The sequence below is a fragment of the Antechinus flavipes genome, chromosome 1, assembly GCF_016432865.1.
Source record: "Antechinus flavipes isolate AdamAnt ecotype Samford, QLD, Australia chromosome 1, AdamAnt_v2, whole genome shotgun sequence".
NCBI classification, from domain to species: domain Eukaryota; kingdom Metazoa; phylum Chordata; class Mammalia; order Dasyuromorphia; family Dasyuridae; genus Antechinus; species Antechinus flavipes.
This window is the reverse complement of record NC_067398.1, coordinates 250,862,988-250,889,948: the sequence shown is the minus strand read 5'-3', so window position 1 is coordinate 250,889,948 and position 26,961 is coordinate 250,862,988. Positions and strand designations below refer to the sequence as shown.

Sequence of the window (26,961 nt, the reverse complement as noted above, 5' to 3'; positions counted from 1 at the left end):
TGGAGGGTCTTCTTTGAGAAGTCTGGTGTCAAAGAGCATATGCAGGAAGTAAGGCATAAGATGACTGGAAAGATAGGGGGGAAGGAGATAACTTATGAAGACATTTGAATGTCAAACATCTTGATCTACTTTGATCTGCCTCTAATACCCTCTTTTTAAATAGTAGCTTTTTTATTTTCAAAATATATGCAAAGCTAGTTTTCAACACTCACCCTTGCAAAAACCTTGTGTTCCAAATTTTTCTCCTTCTCTTCCCCCACCCTCTTCCTTAGACAGCAAGTAATTCAATATATGTTAAATATGTGCAATTTTTTCTATACATATTTCCACATTGGATCATGCTGCACAAGAAAAATCAGTTCAAAAAGGGGAAAAAATGAGAAAGAATAAAAAGCAAGCAAACAACAACAAAAAAGGTGAAAATACTATGTTGTGTTCCACATCCAGTCCTCACAGTGCTCTCTGGATGCAAATGATTCCATCACAAGACTTCAATACCCTCTTAATAAGAGTTAACATTAACATGGTAATTGAATGGTTACAGAGCATTTTATATATATTATCTCATCTGATTTTCACAATAACCTGGTGAGGTAGGTCCTATTAATACCTTCATGTGGCATTTGAAGAAACTGAGTCAGTAGTAGGTCACATAACTTATCTGGAGTCACATACTTAGGCAATGTCTGAGTTGGGGTTTAGACTTAGATCTCCCTAACTCTAAGTGCTGCATCCAATCAACTAGTTCCCTCTTCACAAAGGTAAACTATGCTGGCAAATTTTACTATTTCTGGATTTTACCACAACCTCCACAGAATTGGCCTCAAAAGTTATCTAAGAGAAGCAAAGCAAAGGGTCTTGAATGTCGGGAAAGCAGCAAAACCAGTGTGATTCCCTAATGGATTGCAGATACTGGATAAAGGAGGTTGGGATCAAAGAGTTGCATCTATCAAGTTAACTATGGTATAGCTTCTAATTCTCTGGGACAAGGTAGGAAAAGTGATGAGTGTATTGAGTGAGGGGGTGTGTGTATGGGAGATAAGTATGAATTCATGCATATGTTTTGTGTAACTATCATGCTACTTAGCTTTTCCAAGAAAAAATTTAAATGTAGGGAGACTGGGAGATATTGTGATAGTTAGAATATTTTACAAAGTGAGGATCTTTTTCTTCCTGCAAACATATCTACATAATAAAGACAAGATTGTGGGCCAATAGTAGAATGTGATAACCTTGCCATCTTCAATCCTACTTTTTTTGGTTTGTTTTGTTGTTGTTGTTCAACATCATTTGCATATCAGTCTACAAGGATCTTCAGAGCAAGCTGGATTATATAATCTCAATTTACAAATAGCTTTTGTATTTTGGGAGGTTATGGATGGGGTTTTGGGGAACAGGGGGATAGCGAAGAGTACAGAATACTATAAATTTTTAAGTGGGAATAACAACAGATTTTCTAATCCTAAATTAGGTAGTTGTATGGGACAAAGAATTTCTAATTAGCAATAAACACACAAAAAAAGTCAAAAGAACAGACTTAAGTTTTGTTTGGAATAGTCTGACTGGTTTCTATTTGGCTTTCTTCTACTGAATATGGTGACTCATAACTTTGGCTATAGAACAGATATCTATTACCTCATCCTTATCAGGGAGAAGAAGCTTTCTATTTGTTATGCTTATGGTAGCTTTTTTGAAGAGCCCACAAGTGAGAAGGATTGAACCAGGTATTCCATAAACTAAATTAAATTAGCAATGAATAGCCCCTAAATTTTATTTCCCATAGATGTTAACTATTAATTAGCTTGGCCATCCTTTTAATAATTTATACTTGGATTTTCATTTCCTTCATGTTCTGTATAATCCTTACCCTATCCTCTAATATATTCTCCTATTTCCAATTTACCTGTGGCTTTCTATCCTGAGTAGTATCTTTTCATATCCAGAAGAACCACAATGGAGGATTGCCTTGGTACACCCTAACCTTCCTGTGGGAAAACCAACTAACCGCTAGAGCTATCATGTAATGTAACTTGACTTTCCACCCCCAATCCTTGTGATATCTGGGAAGAAGGTTACCTGATCGGTTGATCTTGGAAGGCAACATGGGAGCACTGAGTACTTCATCTTCATCCTGTTCATCGATGACTTTACACTGGCGCAGGTAAGGGGTGAGCTTGGCTGGGTTGATGTATCGGCTTAGCATATGGCGGTTACACTCCACGTTTTCCCAAAGGGCATCTTCTTCATTCTTTAATGTCTCCATGTAGTCACCCATTTCTGGCTCGCCTCCTTTCACACACATACACACACACACACACACACACACACACACACACAAAAACAAACACCAATAATTACAATCAAAATACATGGAAAACACCCATTTAATTGCTGTGACTCTGACTGGACCAGTTAGCTAAGTGGTCACAGATTAAATCCTCATTTGATTCAATTACCATTGTACAGAGAGCACTGCTGCCTGAATTCCAGTCAGTATGCTTATAGTTTAGTCAAAGGCTTCCTGGCATAGTGGATAATGTATTAGATTAGAAACCAGGAAGATCTGAATCTGAAATCTACCTCTGACACTTACTAGCCATGTGTTTTTGGGCATCTTACCTCAATGAACCTCAGTTTCCTCCCTTGTAAAATGGGAATAATAATAGCTGAAATATCTACCTTACAAGTTTGTTAAAAGGCTCAAAGGTGATAATGTATGTAAAGCACTTTGTAAACTTTGAAGCACTATACAGGGTGTCCTAAAAGTCTTAGTTCATTTAAAAGCTCTTAAAGCTTTAAAATGTACTAAGGCTTATGGGACACTATATAAATGTTGAATATTCAGTCACTGGGGTCACTTAAAGTACTCTATAGGTAGTAAATAAATTTCATTGCTTTCATATAAAAAAGATAGTTTAAAAAACTTTTTTAATGGACCAATTTTTAATGGACCTACATCTTGAAAAAAAGTCAATTCAAGGAATATTTATAGAACATCTACACATATATATGTTCACAAATGTGTATATAAACACAGACATATCTACATATATATTGATGTGTGTATGTGATATGTCTTTCTACAGATATATATATATATTATACACATACACACACACATAGAGGTATGTGGCATAGTAAGTAGAGTATTTGGCCTGGAGTCAGGAAGAATTATCTTTATGAGTTCAAATCTGGCTTCCTTTACTAGCTGTGTGCCCCTGAGCACACTTAAATCTGTGTGCCTCAGTTTCCTCATCTGTAAAATGAGCTAGAGAAGGAATTAGCAAACCACTCCAGTATCTTTGCTAAGAAAATCCCAAATAAAGTAAAAAAGAATCAGGCCTAAGTGAAAACAACTGAATAGCAACTCTATTTAAATATACATACATACACACAAATTATATATATATATATATATTCATTATACATTATACATATAAGTATATATGCATACACACATAAATATACATACCACACACAAATATGTATGTGCACATACATGTACACATGCACACAATTTGCATATACCTATACATGCATGTGTGTGTGTGTATGTATGTATAAAGTTCTGTGTGAGTGCTGTGGAAGAAACAAGAAGCATGATGTTGGTCTTTTAAGGATCTCAAGACAACTTATGAAACAGTTCAACAATACAAGGCAGTTTGACCAATGGATCTACTCTAGGTGAGTGAAGTTATTTACAGTGACTTTCCCTGGTCATTTAGACTTGTGTTTTTCAAATATAAAGCTCTCCTTTTAAGTTTGCTTTGTGAAAGAGGTTGTTTGGGGGTGAGTTGGCAGAGAGCTTTAATAAAAGCTGTTTCTTTCCAAAGCACTTTGACCAACTTGGGCATAAATCAGTGTTAGTTTTGGCTCCTGAACAAAACCAATGGGAACACTGGGAATTTCAATATATAAGAAAGAAAGGAAAGTAAAGGAGGAAGAAAGGAGGCTGAAAGTAGAGCTAGAAGGGACTTCAGTGACCATTTACTTCAATCCCCTCAGTTTTTATAAAGAGAAATGAGACTCAGATTTAGTGAGTAGTTCAAGGTTACATAAGTGAAATTTGAACTCCTGTCCTCTGACTTCATTTCAGCAGAGCTGTTTCCATGTACCATGCTTTCTCCTTCAGAAAAACAACCCTTACTTAAGGTAAAGAATGAAGACCTTTGTCATATCTCTCGCTTTAGATTTATCCTTTTGTTTTTTACTCACTGTAATATATGAATTGTAGAATGAAAGAATGAATAAAAGTTTTTTATTGATAGGCACTATTTATTTCTTGATCTTTGGAGCTGGGAAGAATTGGGTTTGTGTTCCATTTCTGATACAGACTCAACCTCTATCAGCCTTGGTCTCCTGATTATACAGATTAGTCAATAAGGACCTACATCATAAAGATATAGAGAATTAAGTGAGATAACTTAAGTAAAGTACTTTGCAAAACTTTAAAGCTCTCTATAAATATAATTATATGTTGACAGTGTGACCTCTGGAAAAGTCAGCTTACCTCTAGGAATCCTGGGCCAGTGGTGTCAAACTCAAATAGAAATGGATTCCTGGTACCCCATATTAACCTATAAAATCACAAATTAACATTATCCATTTTCTATCATATTTTTATTCAGTTTATTAAACATTTTCCAATTAATCTAGTTCAGACTGGAAGTTTTGCAGGCAATTCTTTAATGCTGTAATTTGTGGAATTTTGCTAGAAGGAAATTTCCTTTCCCAGTGGGACCACAGGCCCAGATTTTGAGAAATCCCTAGCACCTAGAACATGACTTGGGACATAGAAGGCAGGAAATAATATTGCCCATTACACAGAAGGCATGCAATGAATATATGTTCCATTGAATTAAATGACAATGCTTAGCACTTGCTAGCATATTTAATATTTATATTTGATATTTAATAAGTAACTTTTAAAATTGTTTTTTAAACCCGTGTATTTATTGAGCACTGCACTCATCATATTCATATTTGTGTCAATGTTCAAAGACTGGAAATGGCATCAGAATCCCAGCATGAAGATGCTAACTCAGTGCAACCTCTGTAAGCTAAAAGGCACATCTGTTATAATCTGGACTGGCAGAGAGATTGATACAACTTGAGAACCTAGAGAGAAGATACCTATGTCATTTGTCTGTCATTTTAAAAGGACTCTCTGGCTAAGCAGATCTTAACAAAAACAACAAAAATTCAAGACGCATCTTGAAAGGCACTTTGCCTTCCCCAGGGTATCTGTTCCCCCCTCCCACTTCACTGTAACCATAACTGAATCTGACTCAGGTCTCCCTGTCATGGGGGATGAACCTAGTGGTCCGTCTCAGTCACAGGGAGACTTCTCTGTCGGAAAACAATTTGTGCAGAAAGGCTACCTGTCCACAGCTCATCTGAGAGGTGTCAACTCTGAAAGGTGATCTCCAGAATGTGAATTACCAGCACTGCCTGCCCTTGGGTAAGGAAATATTACAGGGGCTGCTTCACAGACCTGTTACTTTCCTGCATTTAAGGGTCTCTATCCAGCCAGCATTTTTTCTCCAGGCTCTGCTTGTACTTAACAGGAGTGAGGGCATAGGTGGAAACAGATATAAAGACAAAGGTGTGACAATGAGTCCATGGACGCTCAGCCTTGAGGTCAAGATTTCATAGCCTCTTGGATCTAAAGCTGAAAGAGACTACAAGACTCCAACCCTCATTTTAGAAATGATGAAAATAAAGTTAGGGAAGTGAAAGGGCTGCCCAGGACTGAAGAGATGAAGAACTTCAGAATCCAGGTTTGAACACAAGACTGCTTTCTTTGAAATTGGCATTCTTTCCATTGTTTTACCCTTTCTCCTCGAATGTCACTCAGACAGACATTCAATGGTTTGGTGATCACTTCATATCTTTGGAGGTCAGTTTCTTCATCTATAAAATGGGAAAGATAAACATACTGCCTACCTCATAGGGTTTTTGTGAGGAAAGTTCTTTGTAAATCTCAAACTGCTACTTAAAAATGATTTATTATTAAGAAGAAAGCTTGCAATTCATGGAATTTCTTGCAGAAACATATAATGACTGGGGTTTCTACCCCATCACATTAATCACCAGGAATGATTGCTCCCTAAGAATCTGCTTGTGTTGCTTTTATGGGAAAGTGATTACAAAACTTTCTAAGAATCAATTTAGGATGATAGTGATAATAATTGATGATAATGATGACTACAATAACTGACATTTATATAGTGCTTTAGAGTTTGCAAAGCATTTCATTAATACGTAGTTCCATTTGACCCTTAGAACAACCTTGCTATTATTCTTTCAGTTCTGCGGATGAAGAAACTGAGATTTGGAAATGTTAAGGATCATAGTCAGCTTCCAGAGTCTATATTAGAGCTGTATTCATGAAACCGGAGAATTTGTAAAAGGAATTTTAGGGATCATCTTGAAAAATAGCCATTCTCTTACAGCTAAGGAAACAGAGACCCCCCCCCTAGTAAATGCCTTGTTCAAGGTCAAGATCAATAGATCTAGGGCCAGAACTCAAGGATTCTACTATAGAATATTGCTTCTATTACCATTTAGTCCCAGCCCTGTTTCTGTCCTTGCTAGTGCTCAACTTCCAGATTCTGGGCCAGGATACTTCAAAATGCTTTCCACTAGGTAATCAAGGGCTTAGACTTTTGAAAGATAGCTGCTGCCTTTATTGGGGTCACTCCGCTCCCACAGTCCAGCCTTCAATCTTGCTCAGACACTCCCCACCGTCAAGCCTCAGATTAGATACTTTTTTCTAACATTCAAGGGGAAATGAGTCTGAGCTACCTAAACTAGATGGTGGGAGAAATAGGATTTTATTCACTAAAAGGAACAAACCAAGCAATAGTCATTGATGAGACCTTGGTGAAGGAGATACAAATATAGGTATTATCACCCCCATTTAGCAGATGGGGAAACTGAGGCTCAGAGAGTTTACATTACTTGGACATGGTCACAAAGCTAATAAGTGGAAGGCAGGATACCAATCAATGTCTTTTGTGCTCCATATTTAGCACTCCATTCTCTATACCATCCATTTTATATTACACAGGTATTATATGATATTTCCTAATTTTCCTTGGTTAATACTCGGGAAGTAGCTCTCATGAGGAGGTGACAGAGGTTCCATAATGGGGTTGTGTGCCCAAAGTGGAGCAGGGGTGATCAGGGGAATGTCCTGGGAACTCATCAGGAAAGGCCTCTGTCATTCCAGTAAAGTACATGATCCTTTGGTGAGGATCAGAGCCATTTGATCCATGGGAGGTGTCCCTATCCAACAAGATTTCTCCTATCATTTTGGTTATATTACCAAAGAGCAATTTCTAAATATAAAATTCTCTGAAATGTCACATTCCAAGATGCGAGTCTCTTAAGAGTTATGCAACAAAGTCTGATTTTTATATTTTCCTACTTGGTTCTCCCCTTCAAATTGATAATGTAGTCTTGGGTTCAGTTTGTAATGGGTGATTTGAGGTCTGAGGGGAAAGAAGGAAGGTTCTTGGTGTTCCTCAAGTCATTTTATTCAAGGAGATGACCAGATGAGTTGAGAATGACACAGCCTTCAGGATGGATCATGTAAGCTTCAACATGGCACTTTGCTTTAGAAAAGCAGGCCATCCCTAAGGGAAGTCTTCCATGCTCCTTTCAATTGATGATGACAGGAATTGACAGCTGACAGGAAGCAGTGAGAGCGAATGCCTTTTTGCCCCTATTCAGGGAAACTCCAGAAAATACAACTATGAGCCCCAAGACATTGGGGACAGAGAATAGGTCGGCTGGGTGCCTCTGAGGTTAGCCCTGTTCAGTTTGGAAGCTCCTTCTGGGGCCTTCCTAAAAAATCAACCTGGATTCTTCAGCAGCTCTGCTTTGTAGAATGGGGACGTTTTAATCAGTAACTAATTCATTAGGTCAAGAGCAGTGAACTATTTCCTTTTGCCCAGAAGAATTCCCTTCACTGTGAATTATGTCTTCAGCCTCCAGCTTGCCGTAGGTTTCGGCAGCCACACGCCGCGGCGTACACGCTCTAATTTCCCAGAGGTGGCATTTCTTACAGTGACTGGCAGGTTCTGCTGGTTTCTCATCGAGGTCATTATTAATGTATGACCAGATCACTCCAACCACCCAGCAGGGTTTCATTGGCTTGTGTTGGACATGGTTCTCCACTGTGGAAAATCGAAAGACTCTAGGGTAGGAAGAGGGATGGTGAGGGGGGATAGGAGGGGACAGGGGAGGGACACAGCACACTGCCAAGGTGAACCTCTCCTGGATTCCCCTGCAGATTCTGACATCTGGCAGCCAGGTCCCACTACAGGAATAACCACGGGAGGCTAAGCAAAGACATCTTCGCTCATGCACATTAGAAACTCCAGCTTTCCTAAGATACTGCTGTTTAATCAGGAACTTGCCTGGGTTGGGCTCTTAAGACTTAATTGCATGTGACATTAGATCTCCCTATGCTGACAAAGGCTGCTCTTGTCGTGTGTCAGCTAGGATCATGGTGGGCTGTCAAAGATGCTGGTCTGGGAATAACTCTCTGCCCCAGGGGATGCTAGAGAAGCTCATCTCTAGAGGTCACCATCTCCTTGAATTTCTTATAGCTCTTCTGCACAGTGATTGAAAGAAGAGAAGCCATACTTAACGCTACCCAGTGATGAGCTTAGTGGATGGGAGAGGGTACGAGACAAACAATGGAGGGACCAAAAGGTGCTTTCCTGACCCCAAGCACTCCAGCCAGTCATGAGTCCCCTGAACAACTAAATGACAGCATGGTGGTTTGATGGAAAAGCCAGCCAATCTCCAGGAGAGGGAAGATGGATAGGAATAAGTCTCTCAAACTGGGAAAAGATGTATTTTAGACCTGGCTTCCTCTGCATCTTCATAGAAGGGGAAATCAACTGTGAAGTAGATGTGTAAGAGAACCAAGGACAAAATAATCATCATTGATAATGCCTTATTTCTTTCTTCCCCGTTCCTTCCCCCTTTTCACTTTGGATTCTGATTGCAGCCTTTAGGTCTCATGTTTGGGGAAAATACATAGAATATTTTTCTAAGATTCACTTATAAGTACAACATTCACAAGAGATACAACAATTTACTTTGCTTCCAAATTCCTTCCTTTTAAGGAATGATACTATTTTTAAAAAAGTTTTTGATACACCATCATCACACACAAGTATACATTCAAGTTGTTCTATGTTGATACAGAGGACAGATGAATAAATTATCAAAGTCTTCATCTATATAGGCCTTCAAATTTTACAAAATGCATTATTATATACATTATCTCCATTTTGACTTCACAGTAATGCTTCAACTATTAAGTTACAATTTAAATAGTGCTCTGAGGCTTTCAAAACACTTTATATATTATCTCATTTGATCCTCACAGCCACCCTGTGAGGTAAATGCAATTTTCTCTCCATTTTACATGTGAGGAAATCGAGACTGAGAAAAGGGTAGCTTGTTCAGAGTTACACAGCTAATAAGTATCTAAAGAAGGATTTAAACCCAGGTCTTCCTGATTGACTCCAAGTTCAACATTCTAGCTGGTAGATTTCATTTCCTAGAAAAGGAAAGTGAGATTCAGAGATGTCATTTGCTAGAATATATCAGAAATAGATTTTGAATCCAAGGCTTCTAAATTCCAATTCCAGCATTTTCTAGTCATTATGCTTCCAAGTGAAGAACCAATGGGTAGTTTTTTTTCCTTAACAAAAAAGAAGTTTCTAACAGTTGGAGCTATTCACCAATGGCCTGGTCAAGCTACCCCACGACTAGGAATGTTCAAGTGGATGATACTAGAAAAGATGCAATAGAAGAGATTTTTCCTTCCTTCAAGATCTGGCTTCATTCACATTTTGGGAATTCATTTCCTTAAAAGTTGGCCTATTTCACCTTGGGATATCTCTGATTGTCTTTCCTCATATGGTATCAAGTTCTATCTTTCAGAAGTGTCTGCCCTTTGCTCTGAATTCTGCCTTCTGGGGAGAAGCAAAATAAGCCTAATTCCTCAACTTTCTTGCAACTTTTCAAGACCTGGAAGACTGCTAACCACTTCCTTCCACTCCTCCCTTTCTTTTCTCCAGGGTAAACATCCTTTGTGAGGCATCATGAGGTAAGAACTGGCCTCTAAGTCAGGACAATTTGGATCTAAATTTTACTCTGTCTTGTGTTGGTGGCTCTAGGGAAGTTATTTACCTTCTCAGGACCTTCCAACAATTCCCTAAAACTTTCCTTTTTTATGAGGCAGTTGGGGTTAAGTGACTTGCCTGGGGTCACACAGCTAGAAAATGTTAAATATCTGAGGCCAGATTTAAATTCAGGTCCTTCTTACTCCAGGACTTGTGCTCTTTCCACTGCACCATTGAGTTACCCCAATTCCCTAAAACTTTAAATTGAAGAACAAGTGGAGTCATTTATTGACAGAGGGAGTTGCCTCATCAGGGAATTCCTCAGATCAATGTAGTTACAGGCCTGACCAAAAAACCAAAAACAATTCTCAGAATCTCCAATCAATCCTTGTATTGCTGACTTTCAAGTCCTTTTATCATCCTTATTCTTCAGGACAGTCTTCCTTCTCACCCCAAACCCAGTACTCTTCTCATAATACTATATGGTTTTTCAGCAAAAATAGATATCTCTTTCCTCTTCTGTTTCTTTTTTATAGGATAAACATACCCAGTCCCTTCCACTAAGCCTCCACCATACTTCCATCATCCTCCATCATTGTTCTCCTTTGAATGTTCTCTAGATCATCCCTAAAATGGGGGGCCTTCACCTGAACAGATGTGGCAGATATGATTTGGCTGAGGCAGAATTCAGTGGGACTATTGCTATAACGTCTAACTGTTGTCTCTCACTCCAAGATTCTAGAATTGAGTTAAATTATCCAGCACAATATAAGTTTGTGTTTCTTTAATCATTTTCTTTCTTTTTCTTTCTTTCTGCAAGGCAATTATTTAAGTGTTTAAATATCTGAAGTCTTATTTGAATAAATATCCTTTATTCCAATATCCAATATCCAATATCCAAAATATCCAATATCAGAATAAATATCCTTTATGAGGCAGCATGAGGTAAGAACTGGCCTCTAAGTCAGGACAATTTGAGTCTAAGTTTTCCTCTTACATATGTTAATGACTCCAGTCCTGTGTGTGTGTGTGTGTGTGTGTGTGTGTGTGTGTGTGTGTGTGAGAGAGAGAGAGAGAGAGAGACAGAGAGAGAAACAGAGAGACAGAGACAGACAGATACAGAAAGAGACAGAGAGAGAATAGAGAGAAAGAGAGGAGAGAGAGTTATAGACACAGACAGAGAAAGAGAGAGATAGAGGAAGGGAAAGAAGAAGGGAGGAGAAAGGGAGAGAGGGAAAGAGAGAGACACTTCAGGGCCAGTGCTCTATCCATTGCTCCATCTAACTGCCCCTTTCTTTAGACTTAGTAAAAGGAAACTCTTTTCTCATGAAAGGTATGGATACCAAACAAAAGAAAAATACTTTTGATTAGAATCATCTATTATTATTGTTGTGCATGTAAAAAATTTTTTTTGAAAACCACTTTGTAGGGTTTACCTGAAAGATGAATCATCATTGAGAATCTGAGGAAGTGGGCAGAGCTGAAAGGAAGGCAAGAAATACTTGTTTAGTCATTGAACTTGGGACCTATCAGCCATCTGTGCTCTGGAAATGTGCTGAGAACCACAGAGTCTCAGTGATGAAGGCACCTCAGAGGCTATTTTGTCTAATTCATATCTGAACACTGAAATGCCAAAAAGTACTAGGTATGGTATTGATACCTAAACCAGATAGGTTGAAAACAGAGAAAGAAAATTATAGACCAACCTCCCTAATGAATATTGATGCAAAAATCTTAAATAAAATATTACCAAAAATATTACAGAAAATCATCTCCAGGATAATACACTATGACCAAGTAGAATTTATACCAGGAATGCAGTTCAATATTAGGAAAACTATTAGCATAATTGACTATATCAGTAACGAAATTAATAAAAACCATATGATCATCTCAATAGATGCAGAAAAAACATTTGATAAAATCCAATATTCATTCCTACTAAAAACACTTGAGAGCATAGGAATAAATGGACTTTTCCTTAAAATAGTCAGGAGCATCTATATAAAACCATCAGTAAGAATCATATGTAATGGGGATAAATTGGAACCATTCCCAATATGATCAGGAGTGAAACAAGATTGCCCACTATCACCATTACTATTCAATATTGTATTAGAAATGCTAGCTTCAGCAATAAAAGTTTGAGAAAGAGAGTAAAGGAATTAGAGTAGGTAATGAGGAAACCAAACTCTTTGGAGATGATATAATGGCATACTTTGAGAACCCTCGAGATTCTACTAAAAACCTATTAGAAATAATTCACAACTTTAGCAAAGTTGCAGGATACAAAATAAATCCATACAAATTATCAGCATTCTTATACATCACTAACAAAATCCAACAGCAAGAGATACAAAGAGAAATTTCATTTAAAATAACTGTCGATAGTATAAATATTTGGGAATCTGTCTGCCAAAGGAAAGTCAGGAACTATATGAGCAAAACTACAAGACATTTTCCATACAAATAAAATCAGATCCAAACAATTGGAAAAATATTAAGTGTTCCTGGATAGGTCAAGTGAATATAATAAAGATGACAATACTACCTAAACTAATCTATGTATTTAGTGCTATACCAATCAGACTCCAAAGAAACTATTTTAATGACCTAGAAAAATAACAACAAAATTCATATGGAGGAACAAAAGGTCAAGAATTTCAAGGGAACTAATGAAAAAAAATCAAATGAAGGCAGTTTAGTTGTACCTGATCTAAAACTATATTATAAAGCAGTCGTCATCAAAACCATTTGGTATTGGCTAAGAAATAGACTAGTTGATCAGTGGAATAAGTTAGGTTCACAAGAAAAATTGGCAATAACTATAACAATCTAATGTTTGACAAACCCAAAGATCCCAACTTTTGGGATAAGAATTCACTATTTGACAAAAACTGCTGGGAAAACTGAAAATCAGTATGGCAGAAACTAGGAATGGGCCTACACTTAACACTATACACCAAGATAAGATCAAATGGATTCATGATTTAGGCATAAAGAATGAGATTATAAATAAATTAGAAGAAGATAGGATAGTTTACCTTTCAGACTTGTGAAGGAGGAAGGAATTTGTGACCAAAAAAAACCTAGAGGTCATTATTGATCACAAAATGGAAAATTATATCAAATTAAAAAGCTTTTGCATAACCAAAACTAATGCAAACAAGATTAGAAGGGAAGCAATAAACTGGGAAAACATTTTTACAGTTAAAAGTTCTGATAAAGGCCTCATTTTCAAAATACATAGAGAATTAACTCTAATTTATAAGAAATCAAGCCATTCTCCAATTGATAGATAATTGGTCAGGGGATATGAACAATTTCAGATGATGAAATTGAAACTATTTCTATTCATATGAAAGGGTGTTCCAAATCACTATTGATCAGAGAAATGCAAAGTAAGACAACTCTGAGATACCACTATATACCTGTCAGATTGGCTAAAACGATAGGAAAAGATAATGATGAATGTTAGAGGGGATGTGGGAAAACTGGGACACTGATGCATTGTTGGTGGAGTTGTGAACAGATCCAACCATTCTGGAGAGCAATTTGGAACTATGCTCAAAAAGTTATCAAACTGTGCATACCCTTTGATCCAGCAGTATTACTACTGGACTTATATCCCAAAAAGATATTAAAGAAGGGAAAAGGACCTGTATGTGCCAAAATGTTTGTGGCAGCCCTTTTTGTAGTGGCTAGAAACTGGAAAATGAATGGATGCCCATCAATGGAAGATTGACTGGGTAAATTGTGGGATATGAATGTTATGAAATATTAGAAATGACCAGCAGGATGAATACACAGAGGCTTGGAGAGACTTACATGAACTAATACTAAGTAAAATAAGCAGAACCAGGAGATCATTATACACGGCAACAACAATACTATATGAGGATAAATTCTGATGGAAGTGGCTATCTTCAGCAATGAGAAGATCCAAATCAGTTCCAATTGATCAGTGATGAACAGAACCAGCTACACCCAGAGAAAGAACATTGCAAAATGAGTGTGGACTGCTTGCACTTTTGTTTTTATTCCCAAGTTATTTTTATCTATCTGAATCTGATTTTTCCTGTGCAACAAGAGAACTGTACAAATATGTACACGTATGTTGTATTTAAGATATACTTTAACATGTTTAACATGTATGAGACTGCCTGCCATCTAGGGGAGGATGTGGAATTGGATGGAGGAAGGGAAAAGTTGGAACAAAAAGTGATTGCAAGGGACAGTGTTGAAAAATTACACATGCATATGTTCTATCAATAAAAAGCTACAATAAAAAATAAAAGTTGAAGTCACAGAAAAAAAAAAGTACTAGGTTCAAATCCTGCTATTAATTACCTATGTGATTTGAGGCAAATCATTGTTTCTTCAAGTGTAAATTGAGAACATTGAACCAGATGATGCTTGAGATTATTTCTAGGGATTTATTGAAGTGTGCTGATATGGGAGCAAGTTTCTTCTTCCAAGCCATCCCCATGATTCTTTGCTACCCCCTTCCACCTGTCCCCATGCCCAGTGCAGAGCTTGTCACTGTGGCATATTATTGACAAGGTCAACTTTCTTGCTCTTACATTCTCTTCTTGTTGTTCCCTCCTGTTTTTCATCAATACCCTAAAGGATTCCTTCCCCCTAGGAAATAGGGAAGATGGAATCAGGGATAATGCTGTGCAGGTACAGGCCAGATCTGGCAGATGGGCCACCCTTTTTCTCAGTGCAACTATATCTGGGGAAGACTGGGTCTTCTCTACCCTTCCTGTAACAGCAAATACAGCAGCAACAGCCACAACGACTACCACCACCACCATGACAGCAATAATAGCAATCATTTTGTCTCTTGCTTTAAGGGAGATTGTTAACGGAAGATGAAAAGATCATAATGAATAGGAATGTGATTAGATATTTAAAGAAGCAATGCTCTTTACGCAAGATATCTCATTTGAATCTCCCAACAACTCTTGGATGAAGGTGCAATTATTATCCCCTTTATACAGATGAGAAAACTAATGTACAGAGAGGTTATATAGCTAGTGAGCCCTGACACCAAGTTAGAAGCTCTAAGTACTATGTCAGTCAGCTACCTCTGTAACTGAATTTGATCTGGGTATAAAAATTCCTAATTATAACTCTGTTCTAAATAGATGTGTATTTGCGTGGGGTTGGGGGTTTCCAATTTGAGTTTTGAGATGGTCAATTGGCCATAAATTGGAGTAGTTGATTTCACTTATTCCTTAAATTTGTACCCAAATTTGTACCTTCTGAGGTCCCTATTATAAGAAGAAGGACACTTGCAATATAATATGGTTGGAGAGCAATAATACAAAGAAACTCAGCATCAATAGGGACAATCTGGGGCTCACATTTAAGGTAAGAATATGAAATAAGTGCTAAGAATCCAGACCATCAGGCCTGCAAGAGGCTAACTTTGGATAGAAGTTTGATTGGCTTTGGTGAAACATCCAAACCAGATAGAACTAAAGTCAAAATTAGAAATAGGGGCTTAGAGTCCCATTAGCCATGCCAGACAAGCTAATCTGTGACTAAACTTCAGGATGAGAAATCTGTGCTTAGTAATGATCTTCCTTGATTGTACTATTGATCCCTCTGAAGAGAACTGACTCTAGAGACAAGGACCAATAGATAGCTGTGTGGAAGAAGTTTAGTATGGACAGATCTATGGAGAATGCACCTTCTCCCTTTTGTGTTGAGGTGAGGGATTATGGGTATAGAACACTGCATGTCAGACTAGTAGTTAATGTGTTAGCTAATTTTGCTGCACTTTTGCCTCCCAATTTTATTCTTTATTATAAGGGATGGCCCATGGAGAAGAGGGAGAAGAAATAAGAAAAAAGGAGGGAAAAACCCCAAATGTCTCATCAATGAATTCCTGGAAAACTTACAACCATTTTAGACTCTTAAGAGTTCATATAATTTACAATTACTGTTTTTATTTTATCATTTTGTAAAGTTCCTGGGGTTTTTTTGGTGAAAAATCACTCAGAAAACTTGAAAAGAAGGGGCATATTTTTGTTTCAGTAATAATAGGTAGAGGAAGAAATAGAAAGTTGTGCCCCATTCTGTGGAGAACAAAAGAAGAAATCAGGTGGGGTGATGGAATGAATACTGGATTTAGAATCTGAAAATGTGGATTGTAAAACCAATTTTGCCACCTACTCCCTGTACCAAATTAGATAAGTTCCTTAGTCTACAGTTGAAACAAACTAGTACCTAGTTTGTTCAATTTTTCTGGGCTTAGGGAAAAAGACCTTAATACTTGATGGGAAAGAATATCCATTTTGGATGCCAAGAAGCTGCTGTTGGAGAGAATGGAGAAGGGTGGACTGGGGAGGACCTCACTTAGAGTCCTTCTTCCTATTACTATTTTAACTAATCCACCCCACCCCTCACTTACTAGATCCTTAGTTGTTTCTACCTGCTGAAGGGGTGTAAGTTCAAGAGTAACACTAAATTTAGGCACCCAAAGGCAATATGCTATTTGCTCTGAATTATAGTTTTGACTTAATAGCTTGTGCCCCAGTTTCCTCATCTGTAAAATGTAGGAGTTGAATTGGATGACATCTAATGTATCTTTTATTTCTGGCAGCCCAAACTGGGGTTATTGAGAAGGAAGAGAGAAGGAAAGAAAGTGAGAGAGGAAAAAAAAAAAACAAGAAAACTAAGCCTGAGAATTATCTGGGGGAAACTGAACACCAGCCGGGAACCCACATGCCACCATTTTAAGAGTTAGCAAGGTAGAGTCATTCTGAAAACAAAATTAAAAATTTGTCCATCCCCAAACTGTGAACTGACCTCTCGGTCGCAAGAACAGAGAGGCTACTTCAAGAGCCAAGAAGGCAATGCTGAACTAGCCTGTCTTGGAGAACATCAGCCACATTCAATCTCAAAGAGCTGCCAGTGAATAAAATCTTTGGAACAGAAAGGGGTTAGCCGCCAGTTAGATAAATGTGTGTTTGATTAATTGATTTGCCTGTGTAATTGGAGTGAGCTGCTTGATATGGAAAGTCTAATTATTCTGAAGAAATCTCCACCTAATTGAAAGGACTTGTTGCAAAAGGGGGGGGGGGGTAGAAGATGATTTGAAAGGATGAAATATAGCCTTCAGAGAGCTCAGGAGGTAATGGGACACACCCACCTTCAGGCCTCCAGAGAATGTCTGTCTGTGAAGCTGCAGCATCATGGAAAGGCAACAAAGGCAACATGAGAAAGCAGCAGCCTTAAAGAAAGTGATTCTCTTTTAAAAAGTGGCCCAGTGACCCAGTCCGCAGTTCCTTAAAGAGGAACATTTATCACAGAAGTTTGAAAATACCCTTTGTAAGGCTGACCAGGAAAAACAATTTGGCCTAATGTGAGAGAACTGATCTGGGAAATATGAGATTTTTAGGTTCTGTCCTGGTATATGGGGCTTGGTGGAAAGAGCTCTGAACGGGAACTAGGACATCTGAGAAGGGCTTGATTTTGCCACTTTTGCTAACTGTATGGCCTGAGGCATATAATTGAAACTTTGTGAGCCTTAATTTCCATATCTCTAGAGTGAGGATAGTACTATTAGAACTGAATATATATTCAATTCTAATACATACATACACACACATCACAGGGTTGCTGTGAGGACAGTTTAGATGATAGAGATGAATGCTATACACATTTCAATTCAAGGAGCATCGATTAAGCTCTTGCTGTATGCTGGGATTTGCTCTAAAAAATATGTATGTGTGTGGGGATGAATGTTAGGCAGCTAAGTGGCTCAGTGAATAGAATGCTGAACCTGCTGAGTTCAATTTGGCCTCAGAAACTTACTGGCTGTGTAACCCTGGGCTAGTCACTTAATCCTTTTTGTCTTAATTTGTTGGAGAAGGAAATGGCAAGCCACTCCAATATCTTTGTCAAGGAAACCCCATGCATGGGGTCATGAAGAGGGGTACAACAGCAGTATTCTGGGCTCTGTGCTAAGCACCAGACATATAAAGATAGAAAAGAAAACAGTACATTTCCTCAAGGAAATGAGTTTATATTTTTACTAGATAAGTCCTGGATCTATGATTTCATTAATATAGAAAATTCTTCAGATGAAAAAAGTTCCTCTCTCCCTGTAGGTCAGCACCTCTAATAATGAAGGACTGTGACTTGTTTAGGATCATACATCCAGTGGGAGGACAGGAATCCAGATCTTCCTTGTTTTGAAACCAGCTTTCTATCCACCATGCCATGCTGCCTTCTTATGAAAATTTGGTTTGCTTGACTATGCATATTTTGTTACAAGGGTTTTTCTTTTTTTCCCTAATAGTGGGAGGAGGTGGGAGAGACAGAAAAAAATATTTGTTAATTTTTAAGAAATGACCAAATGTAATAGACTAAATGCAAATGATTAGAATGGTTTAATAAGAAAATTGATATGATCATGTTTTCCATCAATGAATATTTATAAAGCAGTTTCCAGACTGTTGATGAAATTTCTTTCGAAAAGAGCAATTGTTATTCTTGTATTAGGCCACAAATACTATTCAAGTCTTTTAAGAAAGGCTGGTTGGTCCCAGCCCAAAAAACTGAGTAATGATTAGATCCCTCAGGCTTTTCTATTTCTTTTCCTACTGTCAAATATGTAAGTATAAAAAAATTCAATCTAATAAGTCATCAACACCATGTATATGTGCTGGATTAGATGCAACAATGTATAAAACATGGTCCTTGCTCTCCCAAAGCTCATAATGTAGTTTGGGAGATAAGACATCCCACATGGAAAGCTAACAAAATCTACTGTTATCTATGTATTCCATTATTCACAATGTCTGGTACATAAGCTAAAAACCTGTTCCAAAACAGAGCTAGTTTGTTAGTTACTTTCCCAAAGACAGAACTGACCTCTGTCTTTGGTCTCATTCTCCAGTCACTCTCTGTCCACTTTTATGATCCCCACAGCCTCAGGATCCCTTACAAATTACTTATATTCACCTCTGTTCTCCTCTCTGATTTAACACTTCATGTCCTCCTCTTATCTAATATATTGACCAGATTGATTGGATACCATCCTAGTCTGTATAGGACCTTCCTATCCATCCTCTCCCTCTCCTCAATCAGTACTCTACCTACAGTATTTAATCTAAAACTCACAAAGGCCATTCAATCAGTTCATTCAGTCTCCAATGATTCAATAAAGAATCCACAGTTTCTGCCAGAAGAAAATCTTTCCATTTTGTTTCTTACTTTGGGAGAATTGCTAAGGAAGCATCAAAAAAGGGCCAAGATTTGAGGGTTATGATCCCTGAAATCAGGGATTATCTAGCAATCAATCAACAAACATTTATTAAATGCCTTCTATATTTTAGGTGCTATTCTAAGTGCTGGTAATAATGATTTTACCTTCCCTCAAGGAGCTTACATGGTTTGATCAGGCTCAAACCGTACTGCTCTCTTTGTGCCTGATTCATTACTTTACTTGTGTTTCTAAACTTAAACTGACTCAAAGCATTTTTGGAAGGGTATGCATTCTGAAAGAAATTAGTCTTTCTGCCTCCGGCCTTCATTTCTCTAATATTGCTGCAGAGGAGCTGATTTCACTTAAAAAAAAAAAAAACAATTAGGAATGACAGATTTAAATTGTTCTAAATTGTGCACCAATTTATCACATTTGATCTGTATGACTATTCTTTCCATCCTGTTCCCAATTCCAGAGTCGCCTAAACTGCAACCTGACATCATTGGTAGCTGCAATCTGCCACAGAGATAGGGTTGCGCCAAATACAAATCAAGGGGTGAGGTCACCAACTTAGACTACCTTGGATAGCAGTTTCTTGGCTGGAGTTAGCCATGGGGAAATAAGGCTGCCCATGGTGATAATGAGATATTTCTCTCCTGCTGGGTTTCTTTGAGTGTGTGTGTGTGTGTGTGTGTGTGTGTGTGTGTGTGTGTGCATTTTACATTTTTAATGACTGGTTGGGCAGATATTTCTTAGCTACAGGAGACTGTTGAAGCAACAATAACTTCTAGCTAGTTCCTTTTTGAAAGGTATCTATGTGCTTCCAAAAAAAACCAAAACCCAGCTCCAAACATGTCCACTCTATTACAAAGAACTCAGCCATTGAGATTTTACCTCTTTGCAAGACTCCCCTTTCCAATACACTGGTTATTATTTTGGAGATAATAGTCCCTGATTGGACAAAACATTTCTCCTGCTTTTTAACTCTTTGTGCCAGCAGCTGTTCTAGGCTGAACAAGGAGAATCTTATTCAATAGCAACCAACAACATTTATGCAATACTCCCTCTATGTCCAGCACTGATGAGAGGTAGGGCCCTTCTCCACTGAAGAATTGAATCTCCTTCATCTCAGAATCATGGACAAACTAATGGGTCACAGACAAAATGTTTTGGCCTAGATTACTATTTCAGTAGCATCTCCCAAGATATCGAAACCTGAAGAGCAGGAGTATTGAAATAAAGTGGAAATCCCAAAGTAGACAAATAGAAAAGCTGCCTGGCTAAGATTATGGGGAAATAAAACCCAGGAAGAATTAGAGAGATCCAGGTAAAATTTTGTTGTCTGAGAATAGGTGAAGTGCTTAAAAGGGAATAATCTTTGGAAGCACAAGGGACCTATGAAGTAGTCCAAAATGTCTACAGTACGAGGGTGCAATCTGTTCCCAAAGACCTTGGGTATATATTTTTGAGGCTGAAGAGAGAGTCCAAGAAGGATGAGGATCTTCTAAATGAAAAAGAGTGTATATATTTGCCTATTTTTGAAAAATGCCACAGTAGTCATCAAGAACACCATTCAATCTCTATCTGCTGGTTTCTTCCCTGCTGCCTACAAACATGAATTTGACACTTATGATTCATTTCTCTTGAATACTCTCTTCTTACTAGGTTTTTGTGACCCTGTGATTTCCTGGTTCTCTAGTTATCTGACTGTTCCTTCTCAGTTTGCTGGATCTTCATTCAGGCCATACCCACTAATCATCAGTTTCTCTAAGTGATTGATTGTCTTGAACCCTCTGCTTTTGTTCCTGTATATAATCTTATCTGATGATCTTATCAGCTCCCATAGATTCAATTTATATTTCTAAGCTAATAATTTCCAGATCTATATATGCAGCCCTACACTCTCCTATGCACCAGTTCTGTACTACCAAATGTCCATTGGCTCTATCACTGGATATCAATCATTGGAGATATAGGCATCTTAAGTTTGGTATGTCCAGAAAAAGACCTCATCATCTTTTACAAATCTTTCCTTCTTCCAATCTTTCCTTTTATTGTCAAAAGCACTACCATCCTTCCAGTCCCTTAAGTTTAAACTTTGTTATCATTCCCTTCTCCTCACTTACATTGATTCCAAATACCCAATCTATTGCCAAATCTTGTCATTTCTGCTTGAACAGCATCTCTTATGTCTTATTCTCTCCACTCACAGAGCCTCCACCCTAATATATTGCTGTTATTCATTTGCTCCAATCATGCCTTATCCTTTTGTGACACCATTTGGGTTTTCCTGGCAAAGATATTACAATGGTTTGCCATTTCCTTCTCCAGTGAACCCACTTTTAGGCAATCAGAGGTTAAATATCTTGCCTAGGATTCCAGAATGAAATCCTCAAGTGACAGTGTCCAGCTAGGAAGCAGATGGTTTTCAGCAAGCATTTATTAAGCACATATGTGCCAGTCACTGTGCTAAATGCCGGGTATAGAGAAAAAAGCAGGGACACTCAAAGAACTTCAATTTTAATAGAACAGACAGCATGCAAATAGTTGTGTACATTAAAAAGAGATATAGGATGAGTGAAAGGTAATATTAGCAATAAAGGGGACCAGAAAACACCTCCTGAAGAATGTAGAACTTGAATTAGTCTTGAAAAAAGATAGGGATAGAAGATACAACGGGAGAGCATTTTAAGCATGGTGACAGCCAATACAAATGCCCAGAATTGGGAGGTAGAGTGTTATGTGTATGGAATAACAAGTAGAATATTGTAGCTGGATTGTAGTGTGTATAGAGGGGAGGAAAAGAAGACTGGAGATTTAGGAAGAGACCAGGTTGAGAGGACTTTAATAGCCAAAGAAGATTTTATTTTTAATTCTAGAAGCAATTGGGAACCTATGGAGTTTGTTTGGGGTGAAAACATGACATAGTCACACTTGCACACTTTAGAAAGATTGCTTTGGCAACTGAGTAGATGTGGACTGGAATGGGGAGAGATTTGCAGCAGGGAGACTAAGAAGCAGTTTATTGCAATAGTCCATGAATGGGATTACAAAAGTCCGGATCAGGATGGTAAATAGCCAGTGGCACACTGTTTGGATAGAGCACTCTGCTTGGAGTCAAAAAGACTCATCTTCCAGAGTTCAAATCTGGCTTCAGAAACTTAATAGCTGGGTAATACTGGGCAAGTCATTTTACCCTGTTTGCCTCCCTTTCCTCATCTGTAAAATGAACTCGAGGAGGAAATCTCTGCTAAGGAAACCTCAAATGAAGAGATGGACAGAACTAAAAAATAACTGAACAGCAAAACTATTCTCCTACTAGCCTACCTAGCATTCATATAATGCTTTATGCTCTTCAAAATGCTTTACAAATATTGAATCTCACAACAACCCCGCAAAGTAGATGTTATTAATTATATCCACCTTACAGTTGAGTAAACTGAGGCAGACAGAAATTAAGTGACTTGTTCAGGGCTACACAACTAGTGTCTAAGGCCACATATGAATTCAAGTCTTTCTGACCTGAGCTCTAGATCTAGTGCTTTATCTACTGCCAATCAGGTTTAAGTGACCAATTATTCCTAGGCAATAGTAGTGTAATGGGAAGGCCTTATAGAACTCTTGGTTTCCTTCAACGTACAGTTAAAATGCCAACTCTTATAGGAGACCTTTCTGGATCTCTCCAATTTTTTTTTTTTTGTGAGTGTATGTGTGGAAAATTTTCCATTTTATTTTAATTTTTATAATAATAGTTTTTTATTTTTCAATATACATGCAAAGATAGTTTTTAACATTCACTTTTACAAATTCCAAATTTGTCTACCTCACTCCCTCTTTCCCCCCTCCGCTAGACAGCAAGTATGAACCTCTCTGATTGTTAGTGCCCTTTTCTCCCCATAAAGTATTTTTGTATTAACTCTTTATAACTGATCTAATTGTGGTTTTCCCTCAGTGGAATGTAAGTTTCTTCAAATTTAGGGTATTAAAAAAAAGATTTAGATCTGGATGGGATCTGCAGCCTATCCTCTTTACAGAGGAGAAAACTTGGGATTCACTGAAATGAAGTGTGCCTGAGGACACACTATTCCCTCTGTAGTAAGTGGTAGGGCTAGCGTATGAAGCCAAGTTCCCAGCTTCAGAGCCAGTCATCTTTCCATTGAATCCTGTCTTGTTTTAACATTATAGCTCAGTACCTGAAAGGCAATGTGAATAAAGAGCTGACTTCTGAATCAAAAAACTTGGATTTAAAATCCAGCCCTTGGATACATACTCAAAATGTGACCCTGTGTAAGTCATTTATCCTTTCGTTAGCCCAAGCATGTGGGATTTTCTCATTAGGTGGTCTTTATAATAAAGAAATCCTAGGAGAAATATTAAAAAACAAAAAAAAGGTATAAGCTCAGTGCCTGAGAAGGAGATGTTCCAAAAATGCTGAATTGAACTGAGAGAGAAAGTAAAACATAATCCTCATCAGTGAATAAGAAGAAAGAATATCAGTGAAGAGGGAGAGGGGGTCAGGACCCCAAGACAATAGTTAAAGGGAACCTGGAGAAAGGGCAGAACTGGAGGGGGAGAGGGAAAAGAGGTAGATCCATTAAAAAAAAGAACAAGAGGGACAGATGAAAAAAGAATGACAGAAAAGATGTAAAACAAGATGAGAGTGAGAAAAAAGGAAGGGGGAATAAAGGAAGTGATAAGAGAATTGGGAACAGAAGGAAATTGAAAAAGGGAAGAGGAAGGAAAGCAGGGACCCTGAGTTACAGCCCAACTCTGCCTATATATTAAAGTATGCATTAGTTGAGAGAATTCAAATTAAAGTAAGAGCACAATAATTTACCAGGGGAATTTAGTGTAGTTCACCCAGGTCACTATCACCACGGCAAATGAAGTTATCTCCTTGGCCCAGAGCTCCTCTCCTCAGCATTGCAGGAATTCTTTGAGCTCTCAGAAACCCAGGCACACACAGACCAAATACCAAAATCTCCTTTCGTATTCATAAAATGCACTGAAATATACTTAGAATCGATGTGACGATCAATTTAAAATGTATTGCTACTGGTGGGGCCAGCTGGGGTTTTTTAATATATATATTTTTTATTAAATATCATGGAAATAGGTAAATGCAGCAACACATTGAGGAGGCTGCTCGGGCATTTGAAAGTAAATCTGCCATATATTTCAATCAACCAGAAGGTTAATATCTGGGGGAAATGCAGATTTCTAGTTTTCTTATGCAGGAACTGAGAATGAGGTTTCCTATCTACTATCTCTACCTCCTAGCCCTTAGCTCAGGAGGTGGGTGAGGGAGAAGAAAGGAGAAAAATAGTGGAATCTCCTCAGATATTGGGGAAAATCAAAGGACATTGGTACCAATGGAGCCTGAACTGGTCTATCTTAAAGAATGGAGATACACTAGGAGTATCATGGTATAGTGACAGATTCTTAAGTCCTGAGTGTGAATCTGAACTCTGCCACTTATTCCCACCTGTGTGAGACAATAACTGAACAAAAAACAAGGAAACCATCTATTAAGAACTTATTATGTGCCAGCCACTGTGCTAAGTTCTGGAGAAACAAATACAAAAGCAAGAAAGTCTCTATGAGCCTCAGTTTCCTCATCTGTAAAATAAGGGGATTGGCCTAAAAGACCTGTAAGGTACATTCTGGCTTCCCATCTGTTATCTCAAGGCTGGTGAGTAAGGGCTGCTGGGGGAAGGTCATCAATTCTAAAATTGATGTTTTATTCAAATCCCCAACTTCCTCATTTTCTGCTCAAGGGTTGAAAATAATACTGCACATTTTTCTCCCATAGTCATTCAATGGACAGATGCAGTCAAAGGGAATGAGACAATTTTCAGGATGACAAGCTCAAATTGAGACTACTTAATTGTTGACAGCTTTGTCCTCCTATCTTCTTCTACTTGGTCAAGGTCACTCTTTCCTAGGATCAGAGTCATTGGAGAAGCTATTGAGGTCAGTTAAGATTAGAAGTTAAAGGCCTACCCTTCACATAATTTCAGTATAAAAAGGAAAAGTAGCAGTTTCTAGTTCTTACTTTTCTTCAAAAGGCAGAGATATGTAGGGGAGAGAGAGAGAAAGAAAGAGGGGAGAGAAAGAGGAAAAGACAGAGAGAAGGAGAAAGAGAGATGAGCGAGAGAGAGAGAAAAAAGAGAGAGAGAGAGAGAGAGAGACAGAGAGAGAGACGGAGAGACAGAGAGACAGAGAGACAGAGAGACAGAGAGAGAAGGAGAAATAGTGAAGAGAGACAGAGACACACACAGAGAGGTACAGAACAAAAAGGTAGCAAAGAGAGGAGAAAAAAGAGAATAGAAAAAAAGAGAGAAAAGACAAAAAAGAAGAGAGAGAAAGATAAGGAAAAGAGAAGCAAGAAGAAATACAAGAGAACAACAGAGAAAATCTGTCTCCAAAGACAGACACACAGAGACAGAGATAGAGACCGATGCAGAGAGGACAGAGAAGAAAAAGAGGCACAAAGAAAAACTAAAGAGAGAGGAAAGAATGAGAGAGGTAGGGGAGAAGTTTTTTTTTTTTTTTTTTTTTTTTTTTATCAAGTGTTCACTGTGTGTTAGGATAGTCCTAGATGAAAATAAAGGAGTTCTTGTACTCAAAAACTTTAATTCTTTGGGAGATAACAGCAACTCAAAAACCATCTACCTCTTTATCAACCATACATTCATTTTTTTTATAGGTCGATTTCTTGGCCAGACAACAAATTATTTGGGGCTGGGCTTATATCTTCTACTTTTTATTCCCCACAGAATATAGAATTGGACTTAAATGTCACAGGTGCCTAGTTTATCTTGTTTTTACTTCTCTGTGTTAATCTTATATTCACTTACTTGAAGTTGAGTTACTTGAGGGCAAGTACTAGAATTTACTTTGCTTTTGTACCCTCAGCAACTATTACATCCTTTGGCACAGAATAAGGGCTTAATTAATACATATTGAATAAAAATTTATGGATTGATCGACTTCTAGTGGAAAAGTCATTTGATGTCTGTTTATATGAAGGCGTATGTAAGAGATTCCTCTTACCATACTTCCTACTTCTTCTATCTGTCTGAATATGACCTTGCTGTTTAGGTATAGTGATTCCATTATTATATCAATTATGTGTCCTTAATTGGTTTCAGGACAATAGCCTCCAGTTTACAGTGGCTATGCCTGAGGTTTAGATCTAAGCACCCATCTGTCTTGTGCTATCAATCAGTCACGGATTACAAGGATGCAACAATGTTTTTCAAACCTTCTGTTCCATGAAATGTCAATAGGAATTCATGAGAAAGTGTTGATACTATTGAGCTGTTCCTATCTCCCACTAAAATATAGGAACCTTCATTGTGGTTACTATATAACACTTTGAACCTCCCAGTTTACCAACTGCCCCAGTCCCCAGTGTCTCTTTCCAATATCTTGACTACCCCAAAAAAGGATCAAACTTTAGGTTTCTCCATCATTTGAAGCTCCTACACCTTTGAAATTCCCCTGTTGGATAATAAGCTTCTACCCTTCCCATTGCCCCATTCCTGGCAATTTACCTTCATGATGTTTCATCTTTGCCACATC

At 37.9% G+C, this 26,961-nt stretch overlaps 1 protein-coding gene across 1 annotated transcript in view; it reads right to left on the bottom strand.

The window, feature by feature from the left end:
- The window catches only part of CARD11 (caspase recruitment domain family member 11), a 138,374-nt gene that overhangs the window by 51,622 nt on the left and 59,791 nt on the right, over positions 1 to 26,961 (bottom strand). Inside the window, exons 2-3 of the mRNA XM_052000080.1 lie at positions 4,511 to 4,577; positions 2,077 to 2,289 (exon numbers count right to left, since the gene is read on the bottom strand). Of these exons, the coding sequence (XP_051856040.1) occupies positions 2,077 to 2,275 (199 nt within the window). The 5' untranslated portion in view covers positions 2,276 to 2,289; positions 4,511 to 4,577. The remainder of the gene's footprint in view (positions 1 to 2,076; positions 2,290 to 4,510; positions 4,578 to 26,961) is intronic.